This window comes from Babjeviella inositovora, assembly GCF_001661335.1.
Source record: "Babjeviella inositovora NRRL Y-12698 unplaced genomic scaffold BABINscaffold_9, whole genome shotgun sequence".
Classification (NCBI taxonomy): domain Eukaryota; kingdom Fungi; phylum Ascomycota; class Pichiomycetes; order Serinales; genus Babjeviella; species Babjeviella inositovora.
This window is the reverse complement of record NW_017566846.1, coordinates 403,262-417,156: the sequence shown is the minus strand read 5'-3', so window position 1 is coordinate 417,156 and position 13,895 is coordinate 403,262. Positions and strand designations below refer to the sequence as shown.

The following is a 13,895-nucleotide window of genomic DNA, read 5'->3' as shown; positions in this document are numbered from 1 at the left end:
TAGCCAGCATTATATCTGCTTGAGAAGGTTGTGCATAAAGCCCTAAGTATTTCCGTACATGGGGCTCGAGAGGTTGTCTGATTACCATGCAACGAACCGATTCCTTAGAGGATAAGTAAGTATAAGTTGGCCTAGAGAGCTGACCTGATATTTTTTTGGGATTTGAGGAGCAAGGATCGATTTTACGGGCGAGTTTAGCTGATAGCTGTGTAGTCAGTGCTGGTCTCAACGGATTATATGAAATCTGAGCCGAATCTAAGCCGAATCTAAAATCAGACCCGAGATCAGAATCTGAGAGTAAAATCCGAAATCAGTACACGGGATTAGGCTTTATATCAACCATTGGGGTGCTTCGAAATATGATCAAATCCAGAATACAGAGATATCGGAAACCAGAAACACACAACCACGCCAATCGCAATTCCTTGTCACTAGGCAGGAAATAAAAAGTACTCTTTCCCTTTACACTGGTTATACTGAGTCAATATCCGCCAATCCTCCAACGCTACTCGGGTGATAAACGCGCACCCTAGCCGACCCTGCAAGGTGGAAAATGACCGGCATGCACATCTCTTATTGTAGACCTTATCACTTACTTCAGCGCCACAACTGTCATTCGGCTTCTTACTCTGAAAGACAAAACATACATGTTGCAGTCCCCCGATTTCTTAACCAACCTCCTCGACTTCCCCTTGGAGATCACCGAGCGGGTCTTTTCCTTCCTCCCCCCGGCAAAGCTCCGTGTCTTTTGCGGCGCCCCTCCCTTCCGCACTCTCGCCTTGAATGCTCTCTACGCGTATATTGAGATCGGTGACCCCAATGGCCCCAAGGTGCGCGATGAAGAGGAACACGACCTCAGATATACGTTCATGGACGTTCCTCTGTTCGAAAAGTTCGTGCGCAACCCTGAGTTCACCCACGTCACGATCAGGCGCGTGGCGCTATACTCCATTGCCGAGGTGGTCAACATGTTGCTGAAGGAAGGTGTACTTGAAAGAGTCTCCAGAATTAGCAATATCCATGTTCTCTGTGGCTTTGCTCCGCCGGGAATCGAAGACAGGCTCCGGACCGCTGCCGTGTACCGGTTGGAAAACATCACAGAGGCCACTGTTCACGTAACCTGCTCTCTGGACTTGGAGACACCGGTTCAGATCTTTTCCAACTTGATCTTTTTGCGTATGGTATGGCATGATGATTCAACCTGGGACCACACCAAGCCGATCCCACTCCCAGAAACGCTACAGACCCTCATGCTCCAATACCCGGCTGTGCCCGTGACGGTGTACCGCAACCTTCCCAGCTCCTTAAAATCGGTCTATCTCGAGGGAGTTGATAATATATCTATTAGTGACTTCAATTCCATTGAATTTTCTCCTAGCTTGACAGATTTGACGATTGCTAATACCCCTGGGTGGGAAGACCTCCGCGGGATAACATTGCCTCCGCGGCTCGAGGCGTTGCGACTCGTGGAGCTCGGAATCGAGAGTTTCTCAGGAATCAGTCTTCCGGCGACGTTGAAGAGCCTTACCCTTGAGGCAAACCTTTTTTTAGCGGAGTTTGATGTGTCATTACCTGCAAACCTCGTAGACTTGGCCATCATCACCTCTCACTTGGCTTCTCTAGAAAAAGTGCAATTCCCAGAGACGTTGCGCAATCTCGAATTGCTGAGAAACCGGATTCGTCTGTTAGGCTTCCTCAGCAACCTCCCGGATGGCCTTGACGAACTTTTTATGGAGATGAACGATTTGGGGGGTGAAGACGATGACTTGTCCCTGATTCGGTTACCCAGCCAGTTGCGCACTCTTGATCTCGAAGGGAACGATTTGTTTACCAACCATCGTCTTTGCGATCTAGCCCTACCCCCGAGCTTGCGCAACTTGCACTTGAGACAAACCGGGTTACTGTCTCTTGCGGATGTGACGTTTCCGCCTGCCTTGTCGATCTTGGATCTTCTGGGCAACCCGCTCAGCACAATCAACAACATCACTTTTCCCGACACGTTGGAAGATTTACTCATGGAGGAGCTCAAGCTCACACTGGTCACAGCAAAACTCCCAGACTCGCTTCTCTTCATAGACTTCCGTGGCATGCCGTTGAAAACACTCGCCGACTTCCGCATCCCCCAGAGCTGTCGCGAGATATTTCTCGGTGCCGGACCGCTAGGTTCGTTCTCTTTTCTGAATTGGGACGATGCAAGCTTGAAGCTCACGCGGTTGTACGTTGAAGAGTGCGACATCGCGTCGCCTCTGGACATTGGGAGGCTCCCTCCAGGAATCAAGACTCTCTGTATTGAGAAGAACCGATTGGTCACACTACAAGGATTAGAGCTCCCTCCACACTTGGTGGAGCTTCGCGTGTCAGACAATTATATCACATCGTTGAATGGCCTTGTATTTCCTGATTCAGTCAAGTACCTTGAGCTTCGGCTAAACCGAATTACATCCGTCGAGTCTGTTAGGCTCCCAGAAAGCCTAACCAGACTCTCCCTCGCGGGAAACAGACTCACCAACATCGACGGAATGGTGTTACCTCCACGGTTAGAGTATTTTGGCGTAAATGAGAATTCGATCACGGAAATCTTGCACCTTGAGCTCCCAGAATCGCTACTTACTCTCCAGCTCCAGGGGCAAAAAGAGGGACTAACCAACATTCTGGGGATCAAAAAGCTCCCGGCGGGCTTGAAACGCATGGATATCAGCTCCAATCTACTCACATCGTTCAATTACGCGATCCCCAAAGGTATGAAGGTATTATATATCCACGATAATCCAGGGTTGAGGCACGACGCCTGGAGATTGGCCAAGGACCATCCGAACCTTAGGTTGTTCAGACACCATTCAGGGGAAGAGGAGGCTCTACAAGCCAACGTCGGCTCCAGCGACGAATGGGAGGAGTGGGACGAAGATGCATCGGAAGGTGGATCTGAGTCAGGGGGCTCAGACGAAGAGATGGTTGATGCGATGCCCGAAGAAGGGTTTTCAGACGCCGTATCGTACGGTGACACCGACGATAATTCCGACCCCTACGGCGAGTACTCTGACACGGCCAGCGAGTTTGACGAGTTCTAGGTGTCGTGCTTAAGCCACTGTTGGGAACGTCCTTTTCTATTTTGAAATTGATAACTATAGAGCTTGGCTTTTTAGGTAAAATACCGGTGATGGGGGGGGGGGGGTAAGTTACCTACGAAACGGAGTAAAATTATACTCCAGTGTCAGAAGTCTCAGCTAAACATACCAGAGACCGGTTAGAACCGAATCAATAGCCATCTAGTTAAAATTTGAGAACTAGAATTGGCAAGCACTCAGCTTGAAATACAGGAGGTTTACGCATCTCGTCTAGTCTAACAGCTAACGCCGTTTTCTAGAATCCGTCTTTTGTTCCTAGGGTGTTTTGTCTCGTCAGGACGTTATGCTGAATGGAACCATTTTGGCTCGGCTCTGTTGCTTATAGGAACAGAACCATTCAGGACTTGTAGTTTGTGATTTAGCTCCGCCGTCATGCATCAAAGCCACCTGAATAACTTCAAGGACCCCAACCTTCGACAAATTCCCATTTTGAGCTTTAATTACCAGCCCGAAGTCGATAAGAACCTTAAATTGGCTACTTGCAAGCCATTAACCGTGAACAGCAATCAAAACAATAGCGTAAACCACATGATAGAGTTTTGGCCATACCAGTGTAAACGCAATTTAGACCCTTTTAGTTCACCTCCCACCACCTTAACTGACCGACGAGGAATCCGGTATTGCCTAAAGAGTCACGTGCCGGCTTAGAGTTTCAAGCGCGAGAACTCTGAAACAGGCCCTGGAACCTTACGGAGATAGGCCGCCACAAGGTGGTGTTGCATTTTCAGAACGCCGCACCACAGGGCTAGTAACGTGCCAAGTACTTCAGGTACACTAGCCTACATAGAAACAAATATCTATGGTTAGCTGCCATGGACCTCTAACTTTTGCCTTCGAGTCTAATTTTCCCCCTCGGCATGCTCTACTGAAGTCACAGTCTCTTTCCTGCTATTTCCACCTATAATGTGACCATGCCATGTGGCTTCCTATTATACATTGGGACCCTCTACGACTCCTCAATCTCTGTCGTGTACAGCCCGGGGTTTCAGATTTGCGCCCACTAGCGAGCTGCAGACGCGGGCACCCCTCGTCAATCAATGCATGGACGGAGGATTTACGGTGTTCTGCAGCAGCACGACGTTTGAAACACCCCACCGACACGTGTACCACGCACGCAGAATCTGCACGCGCGTTTAAGTGGCCCCAAAACATCAACGACTATTCAACTTGCAGATTTAAGCATCTGCTTTGCTCACTTGCTGTTTACCCAATTTGCTCCTCTTATTCAAGCTCTCCAAGTTATTTCTACAGAGATAGAGCAGAATCCTCTATTCATCTCCCACGTTCGCCCTCCACGCTTACGCCATTCTACTATGCCCGTCTGAAATGAACCACGACCACCTCCCCTTAAAAAGCGCTACCGGTGGATACGTCCCGTATACGACGCCTAAAGCAGTTGGCTTTCGCCCTGACAACGCGCTGCGCTCAGTAATGCTCACGCCGCCAGCCTCGGAACGCAGAAAAAAAAAGTTCAGCTTCAAAGGTTTGTACAAGTCGCTGACCACTCCCGCCGGTAGCACCAACGAAGCCATGGTCTCTGACATTCTCACCAACACGTACCGCAAACCCCACCAATCACACTTGAACAAGCTCGATTTGTCATTGCCGATAAGGCAGGCGAGGCCAATGTCGCTTCCATTGCCGTCACCACTCACCCAAACGCCTGCGAAGGCGAGTCCCTCACCCCATACGAACGACAGCCTTCCTTCCCCCACCACCTCCTCTATCGATATGCTCCACACCCCCGTCAACCAAATTTACTCCTTCTCACCATCCTTCCAAGGCCCACCACCTATATTCAGCGAGCCCGCGCACTACCTGACGGTGGAGGAGGATGACGAATGGTGTCCCGCTCCCCCTAACCTACCGCCGCCCGTCAAGCCGTTCGCCTACAAGCGCTCGCTGCGCAGACACAAGACGCTTCTCACCAGCACGTGCTGCATCTGCCGTGAGTCACTATCCTCCACCTTGGCCCACGTGCTGGAGAAAGTTCTTGAGATGAACTGTGGGCACCCGGCCCACCAGGAATGTTTTTCCGAGTTTGTCGCGTACAACGCCATGACCCACCCCCGTGGAGATAGTGTGGCCGCTATGCGCCGTGCAATCTTTGGCTCCTGTCCCGAGTGCGGTCGCAGCGGAACCCCCCAGCCGTGTGTACCTTCTGACGAGGGGTTGGTGGATGCTTACATTGCCGAAGCCCTTTTGACGACCCCAAACGTGTTCCGTGAGAACAAGGGAGCCTTTCAGATTACCACAACCAACCACCTCGTCCCCGAGTCTCTCGCAGATCCGATAAGTTCGCTTGCCGCGGCCCTCTCCACCACTCTAAGCACAACCCCAGGACCCGTTTCGCCCCGGGCCACTTTTTATCCCCTCCATGCCTCCCTATCTTCACCGAGACCCCTCCCCACGTCGCTTGGGATCTCTCCCCTGAGACGGCTGGCCTCTCAGACCTATTTGGTTCCGCGCAACAGCCCGTTTGTTGGTCACAGACGGGGCTCCTCCATTTCTGGCGTGGCCTCTGTGATCTCCTCTGCTTCGCCCACCAGACTCGTCCACTCGCGCTCGGTCTCTCCTTATACCAGACCCTCGTCCGTCAAGTCGTCGCTCTATAGCAAGATGCCGCTCGCCGTCTTGCGAGCCAAATTCACGGAAGAGCTTCTCGGCCGGACGCCGGAAATGAAGTACGGCTCGTTGCGGTTGGTTGACCGCTTGGCAGCCAGTCTCGAGCTCCACGGTGAATACAGGCCATTCACGGTGATGCTTTTTGAGCGGTGCATCGTTTTAGTGGCCCCAAACTGCGCCAAACAGACGATAGAGCTTCCAGTGGGAGCCAAGATTTACGCCCCGTCCAGCGCAGCGTTAAAGATCGTGGTGGACCAGGATGTGTGCTTGTTCTTGCGCCCTCAGGACGACAGTCTGGGCACAGGGGTGTTGGAGAAGTGGGGGATTGCGTTCCTGGACGCAAAGTTTGTCTTCCCCTCGGAGATATTCACCTCTACGGTGGTGCTACTGGCGGATGAAACGGGAAAGGGAGCTTCTCAAGAGGTCAGAACGCCCACGCCAAAGCTTGTGACTGTCCCACCCTCTGAGCTCGTGCTAGTTCTCCACAATGTGCGTTTCCAACCCGATGAAATTGCCGTTTTCCAAAATATTCTTCGTGGCTTGCTCATTCTGGAGTTAAGGGTCAACGTGGTGGCCGAAATGGCAACGTTTCCCCTTTGTCTGCACGACGACGTTCTCCGCATTGGAACGGCGTTGGAATACTTCCATGAGCAGCCGGCTGGAGCAACGATAAGTCAAGACCTTCGGAGAGACATCCGGAAACTAGTGACTGCCAGTGACAAACCCGACGAAGTAGCCACTGTGGTTTTCACCACTGAGAACTACACCGGTGCCCCTCTCACCGACACTTTGATGTTGCAGATTGGAGGGCACAGTTCAAATAGCTTGGGCAGCTGGGACGCAGTCATGGAAACCATGATCAGGGAATTGCGGTTGGAGGCGAAATTTGACCAGTCTTTTGAGAGCGACAGCGAGGACGAAGACAGCTCAAACCTTGATAAAGCGCCTGAATGGACCGAAACCCTGGACAACGACGATGACAGCGATTCGGACGAGGAATTGATCAACCAATTGGTGCAAAAGCACCTGCCCCTCCAAGCCTCGTACAACGAGTCAGCTTCTGAAAGCGACTCCGATGACGAGTTAATCCATCGCATTATCGACCTGAATCCACACGTAGAGTGTGAAACGTCGCCCAGCGAGGGTAGCGCCCAGAATGCCCTCACGTTGGCACGGCTTTGTGCCTCGGACGAAGCCCGACCGATCAATATCCGAAAACCTGACTCCTTGCGGATGGGCTCCTCCCTGACACAGATGTCCTTGACTCCCGATGTCCGCTCGGAAAGCGAGCTCCTGGACTTGGGGGAGTCGCCATTACGGCTTCGATTGGAGACTCAGCCCATCACCATGCCACGCATGGCTGCCTACCACTACCCCACCAATAAAGAGGGAAACCAAGCTGGCCGTGGAGCCACTAATGACTGGAAAAGCTTGTTTGCCGATATCGACAGGGCTTTGGATGAAACGCGCTGCCCCTTGGATATGGCCTAACACTCTGCAATATGATAAAGGGTGAGCGTATCTCGAGGAAACAGGACTGAGTCGCTTTCGTTCTAAAGACCAATGATAGCCTTTGTTCTGGCGTATGCCTGAGCTATATCTAATGCCAAGTTAATGTAATAATCTATTTTCTGAAATACCGGAACTGCTTTTTTTTTAATCTAGTATAAGTGATCCATGCACAGACATTCTTATGAGGGGGGCTTTTAATGGAGCATTGGCGTAGGTGATTTAATAACTAAACTGTAGAGTGCTGGCCATTGCTGTCTGGGTGTTCACCACGCCCTACCCTTCAATAATCTGGAACTCCGAATCATCCGTGTCGGCAAACCGCTCAATCTCGTACAACAACTTTGTCACCCAAAGGTCCTTTTCCTGGGCTGACCGCGCCATGAACACCATGCTGTTGCCGGTGACTCCCAAACGACTGACAATTTTCACAATCCCTGGGTTTTTGGGTGCGCTCTTCTTACCCTTGGCCTCGTTCAACGCCACCTTGTGGTTTTTCCCCGACATTGCGCGTTTTTTGCCAAACCACAACGTAAAGCACCGTGCAGGCTCCTGCTCCGACGACTTCCAGCCGTCACTGTAAATGCGCGGAAGGCCCTGGAATCCCGGATTAGACGAATCAAAAGCTGTGTCGCGCTTGAGCAAGTCCAAGGAGGTGGTGTTACCAGAGTAGACATAGCACTCGGACAAGGCAATGGTCAAGAAGTGCGGGTGGCCGCTGGTGAGGACTACATTCCCGGAAGCAGATCTGTCGTAGTAGTTATACAAGATCAAGAGCCCAGGAGCCAACACCACAAAATACTTTTTGAAGCTCGCGTGCTTCTTGGGCTTTTGGAAGAGCACCCCACTCATGCTAACGGCACTGGTCATGGCCGCAGCCGATACGTTGTAGAGCTCAGGACTGGAGACGTAGTTCGACTTTTCCCAGGGAAACGCGCCCACACAGGACTCATCATACTCATCCACGCCCAACTGGTCCAAGTTGCGTTGTCTCACCTCACTCATGAGGCGTAAATCCGCTCCCTTCCGCGCCGTCCAGTAGTCTTTCATCGCGGTGAGTCGCAAGACCCACTCGTCTCGTAGCAGGGAAGTGCTGGTTTGCAAGCGGATTCGGCATCCGTTTCGCATCACAATTTCAAAGACACCACCGATCACGTCGGCTTCCTTTACCTCAGTGCTGGCCACCCCCTGCCACACATACTTGCACTCTAGCCGCACTAGCCGGTCCACCTCCTCGCTCATCACTGGGATGATATGGTCAATATCACACATGTCAAGCACCTCCCCGGCCTTGACCACCTGCTTGATCTTCCGCTCTGCCTCGTAGAACGCGTTGGTATCGTGTTCCTGGAAAGCAGAGACGGAAGTTTCCGGGCGGAGAAAGTCGAGCTGGCCGGTAGTATCGAGCCGGTACACCGAGTGAGTGTATACATCATCCATGGTGTTTAACAACGCTAGAAGGGCCTCCTTGTTGGGGATGGAGCCGTCAGCGTTGATGAGGCCGACCTGCGGTAACGGCGGAACCGCACGGAAGAACTTCACCTTGAAGAGCAAGTTCTCGCACGAAAAAAAGTACACGAGCTTGACCGCGGGCGTGCCCATAAGACGGCGACGGGTATGGCCTTTCCGCGTCGTCAAGAGACAGAGGAAACCCTCGATCTTTTCTGGCTCGTGGAGGACGTCCACCTTAGTCTGGCCCTGACGTGGGAGGGAGTTAGCCGCGTTGGGCATAAAGGGATTGGTAAAGGTAGATTTCAAGTTATGATGAATCGCGGGTACAGCGGGAGTGGGAGTCGTGGGCGGACAATCGATCGTAGTCATTTCTTCGTGAATCATAAAATGGTCAGCATTTGGTCGGGTTGCAAAATTCTCCGTAAGGGCCTCCGACTCATCCGTCAACTTAACTTCTCTCGGATAGTGGGTGAGAGGTCGGAGCTCCAAGGAAAACCCCGCGTGCGAGAGCCATCGCGAATATACAAATGCCTGCGTATGGTTATCAATCCACTCGATCCTATCATGATCCCGCAACACAAGATTCAATTGTGTCTTGTCCCGCTTCCAGGCCGTGAGAAGCTCTGCTTGCTCCGGGCTTTGGCCCCGCTGGAGTTGTTCGAGACATTTGTCGATGAGATACGCGAGAATGGGTGTCGTGGCGAAAGTGACCGTGCGATTGTGCAAGCAAAGATCCAAGCCCTTTCCCATCTGTCTGCTTTCGTCTACCAACTCGTCATAGCGGTCGCGTGGGATATGAATTTCCAAGGATGTGTGCAAATCGGGAACGGTGATGTAAAATCGCCCGTCATTTACCTCACCTAATGTGCTGCGAAAGAGACTGAGCCAGCGGACAGACGCACTCTGGGTGTGGGTCTTGAGAATGTATATGTACAGCCCGTTGCTGACGGGGACGGTAAGAGCGATGCTCTTGTCCAAGTTGCTGTACAAGCTGGCGGTACATCGATGCGTGAATGTGAAATCAAGGGTGTTCTCCCGGATGGAGGCGTCTTTTTGGAGGATCCCGCGGTTCTTATAGAACTGCACGAGCAACGGCTGGTCCATGTCGCCAGAGGACCGCACCACCAAGAGGTACTCCTTCCAGCGCTCGGTTACCCGTGTATCGTACGGCTCTGCATCAGTGAACGGTGCCAGGAAGCTCTGTTGCGCGGTGTACTTGACCATCACAAGCATCTTCTCCACGCCCAAGATCTCACCTGTTTCGTAGTCCAGGAGCCACTCGTCGGTGTGAAAGAGGGTTCCTAACGTCTGCATATCACGTCTCACACGGCTCTTTGTCCGTCTGGCCGCCGCTTTCACGGTGTGGAGCCCCTTGCGGCGCCTGGGGGTGTATATCTGGGGGTCGATCTGGGGGTCAATGGGCTCGATGGACAGGCGTATGAGAGACGTCTCGCCGAAGCTCAACCGACACGAGGAGGGGGATCTATTCCTAGAGGGGGATCTATTCCTAGAGGGGGATCTGTTCCTAGAGGGGGATGAAATCGAAGAGGAGGAGGAGGGGATGGCAAAAGTCACGGGAAAGAGGTCATCCATGCTGGAGACTTCGCCTTCAATAACGGGGCTAAGCGGAGGTGGATGTGGTTCTGGAACTTTCAGTGCAATCTCTTGGGTCTCCGGTGGAGCCGAAAGTTGGGAAATGATGGACGGAAACGTCGAAGTAGACGACACCACAATGGGTGGAATGGAGACATTGGGCAGAATAGCTGACGAGCTGACGATACGGGGAATGTGGCTCTGCTTCGCCGGAATGGTCTGCGTTGGCAAAATATTCGAAGTTTTTGGCATCTGCGTCACAGGCTGCTCCCCAGAGTCCCGACCCCATCGCAATGTCGCATCGTTCCCTTTGAGAGTCTCGTCAAAATCTCCTTCACTGTCTTCCAGGGTTATCTCATCATGCACTGTCCTGTGTCCGGTTCCATCGGCGCTGAAAAACTCGGTGGAAAGACTCTCTCTGGACGCCACGGATGCCTCCGATAGCGAGCGCAAATCTGGCCCGGTTCGTGGGACGTCCACCACCCCGAGCAAGGTGACCTTTCGGTCGGTGGAATCCGTCATAGTGTAGTCGGTACTGGTGGCAAACTTGTTCCGCACTGCCTCATACTTCTGCCAGAGCAGCCCGCTGGTCATCTTTTGTATGGCCACCCGGAGTGGGGAGTTGTGCTGGGTGGTCCAGGATGCGGGAATCTTCCCAAGGAGAACAACGGTGGAGGATTGCACGATTTCCTCTGGCTCGCAATAGACGAGTCGGAAGGCTGTGAAAGACTTTCGTGGGATCTGGAGGTGTATTGGGGGAAAGGGGGATAGGCTGGCTGCCATGGGGGGTGTCACTGAGGATTTCCCCGTTTTTAGATGCTTGCATAGGGGTTCTTCTGGCTGCAGACATGGCTCCGCTTTTTTTTGCGGTATCATTGGGGCTTTTAATAACCCTTTGTCAGATGTCATGTCTAAAACTCTGAGCTCTTCCATAGTGGGGCAGCGTGGGGGTTATTGGAAAACAGAGGGCATATAGCGACACAAGGGTATAGCGACACAAGGGTATAGCGAAAAGGATCCAGTGGCAGAAGGGGCGGATTTACCGGTAACAATGGTGGTTCCGGTATGTTTTCAGTACACACTCAGCTTCCACTATAGGAGTTTGTTTCCACTCCTGGGTAACTCAATGGTTGAGATTACAGGCTCAGATCTGGTAGATAAGCCCTTGGGAGATTAGGTAACACGATAGCAACAGAGTATTTCCAGCACCGGCTTCCTCCTGACTTACAGTATGCTTATAGACGTCTGGATTCGATAGCAGCAAGTTTGCAGGCAGATCTATGCCCTTCAGGTGCAAATGTGTTTGCATCGCAAGATGGCGATGTATACATCCTGCACCGCTTAAGCGATGTGCCACATACGGCTCACCAAAGGGGCCACGCCGTATGCGGCTCGTATCTGGCCACTGGGCTGTATAAGAGCCGAGATATAGCTGGTAGCTGTGCTTGGATATACGCTATGTTTTGTTTTAGGTGAGCCTACCGTCGTACGGTAACACTGATATAATGGTGATTAATATGCCGCCTTTTGGAGTTTTTAACCTCTAAGTGCGGCTGGCAGGCAATTTATCAGGTAAATTTACTATATATCGTTTTGTGTTTTTTTACGTTAATCTTCGGGGCTAGAAATTTTCAGTAGCAAATCACATGTATCGTTTTATCAAAACATGTCGTATTTAAGTATGTAACTATAACATATATACCTTGATCAACGTTCTTCGTAATCTCTGTTGCCTTAATCTCTATTCAGTTTGAGGCCAACGAAATCTGAACCCCTTACCGTCCTCGGTACTTGACGCTGCGCCAACCCTATCTATATCCAGCCATTTCCCAATTGATGATTCCTTACTGAGGTGCACTAAACACGGCCAGCCTCACCCTATCCATGAGTAGGATTCTGTCCATGTCACGGGAAGGCATTCTACACTGAATTGTCGTTAGATTGCGCCTACACCCAGAACACAAAGACCTCTGCCACTTGTGCTACGAAGAATGTCAAGCTTGTATATTAAGAGCCACGTGATACCGTCGCCTACGGTAGTGTCTTACAACGCCACACTTGCGCAGCTTTCACCTTGGGGGGTTCAGCCAAAGTTCGAACCAAGAAGTTCGGCGTATCTACGCAAACTCGTTGTCAATATCAGCATCGGCGTCGAAGCCCATGGAAAGAGCATCCACATTCATGTTCTCTGGCTTGGCGATACCCGGAATTCGGTCCAAAACGATGTACATGATCCCCACACCAAAGATAAGTAACCCACTGGTAATTCTGATAAACCCGCCGTGAGCCATAATAGCGCCCACCAAGGTGTAGAAAACACCTCTGCCGGCAAAGGAAAAGAGGAAGGAAGCGTACTCATAGGTCTTTGGAGGGACCTGGAACTCTAACAACCCAATCCCAGCTCCAAAAATCACGAGGTAGATGCCGAGTACAAACGCATGGAAGCTCATGAACAATTGAGATAAGCCAGCGAGCACCTGCAGAGGTTAGTACGGATCTGTGTGGTTATTGTGTAATACGTACGGCAAACCCAGCCACAGCCAAGTTGGCAACTTTAAAAGCGCCAGATAAGTCACCAGAGTCCAGTTCAAAGTCCATTGTAAGATGTATTGTAATAAATGGAGCAGGCTGATATATGGAAACGTAATATTTAAAGCGCGCCTGCAGTGCTGCGCCTATCCTTAACCTGAGGGTGTGTAAGAGCGTGCGAGGAATATTATATCGGTATGCGAACGACTATCTGAAGAAGCCTGATGAGCCAGGCCAGGACCGGTTGAGGCAAATTTTGGGCAGAGCCAAACCGCACAGATAGATTCAGTTTCCAGAAGCTGAAAAGCATAACCAAGATAGAAAGCGGCCAAGGTGGAAAATTAACTTTGTATAAATCCAGAGGTTTCGGACGCAATATAGGACAGGTTCTAGCGCTAGTGCTTTGGGCACTTTAGTGACCGCCGGTCGCTGCATTCAACAAATATCGTAATCTTTTCGTGCGTCATGTTGCAGTCTTTCCAGAAAACCGACCAGGTAAGCTGCCGCGTATCCTAGAAATTAGACCGAGAGAGGGATATGAACGGCTGGCCATGAGGTGGTGTTTGTAACAGGTAGTGCGGCGTTGGATCTGGTGGTAATAAGATGTATCAGGGTCTCTAGCCATTCGTCTGGAACCCCTCCTCGTACTCCTTTATTCCTTCCATAAGGGTAAAATAAGGGTACTAGCTCGGAAGGGGTATTAACGGCTGGTAAAAACCTATAGCTAAGCGCATGACTGCATGTCTGGGATGCATGTGAAAAGGCTCGGCAATTCGGTTTTATCGGAACAATCTACGAAGCTAATAGTCGGGTGGGGTGTTCAGTAATAAAAATGGATAAGAATAGATGATTTTTAGCAAGGGAAATACCACACCTGCCTCTGGATCCCCGACTACGAAGCTGGGCGTTCTGGGCCAGGCTGGCCAAACCATTCACATAGCTTAATCCTGTAATGCTTGTCTTGTGACTGTATATCGCCACACTGGCTTGGATATTGGTATTGCTTGTATTTGAAATTTATTTGCTCGTATTTCCCAGACTAGGAGCTCAAAGTAGTGAGGG

General features: G+C 51.3%; 4 protein-coding genes across 4 annotated transcripts; 2 read left to right on the top strand and 2 right to left on the bottom strand.

Moving 5' to 3' along the window:
- Window positions 1–647: 647 nt before the first annotated feature.
- On the top strand, window positions 648–3,068 carry BABINDRAFT_167976 (uncharacterized protein; the record flags this gene model as incomplete). Its single annotated transcript, XM_019130554.1, has 1 exon — window positions 648–3,068. The coding sequence occupies one exon, from the start codon at window positions 648–650 to the stop codon at window positions 3,066–3,068; it is 2,421 nt and encodes an 806-aa protein (XP_018984121.1).
- A 1,044-nt stretch (window positions 3,069–4,112) lies between these two features.
- On the top strand, window positions 4,113–7,441 carry CST5 (Cst5p). The gene has a single exon (XM_019127248.1). It carries the CDS (start codon window positions 4,452–4,454, stop codon window positions 7,239–7,241), a length of 2,790 nt encoding a protein of 929 aa, XP_018984120.1. The 5' UTR covers window positions 4,113–4,451; the 3' UTR covers window positions 7,242–7,441.
- A 139-nt stretch (window positions 7,442–7,580) lies between these two features.
- BABINDRAFT_21767 (uncharacterized protein) lies at window positions 7,581–10,037 on the bottom strand (the record flags this gene model as incomplete). Its single annotated transcript, XM_019131272.1, has 2 exons — window positions 7,581–8,951; window positions 9,165–10,037. Coding segments are annotated over 2 exons (2,244 nt in total), but the record flags the coding sequence as incomplete, so codon positions are not given.
- A 1,935-nt stretch (window positions 10,038–11,972) lies between these two features.
- On the bottom strand, window positions 11,973–12,902 carry BABINDRAFT_162473 (uncharacterized protein). The gene has a single exon (XM_019129370.1). It carries the CDS (start codon window positions 12,752–12,754, stop codon window positions 12,422–12,424), a length of 333 nt encoding a protein of 110 aa, XP_018984118.1. The 5' UTR covers window positions 12,755–12,902; the 3' UTR covers window positions 11,973–12,421.
- Between the last annotated feature and the right edge of the window lie 993 nt (window positions 12,903–13,895).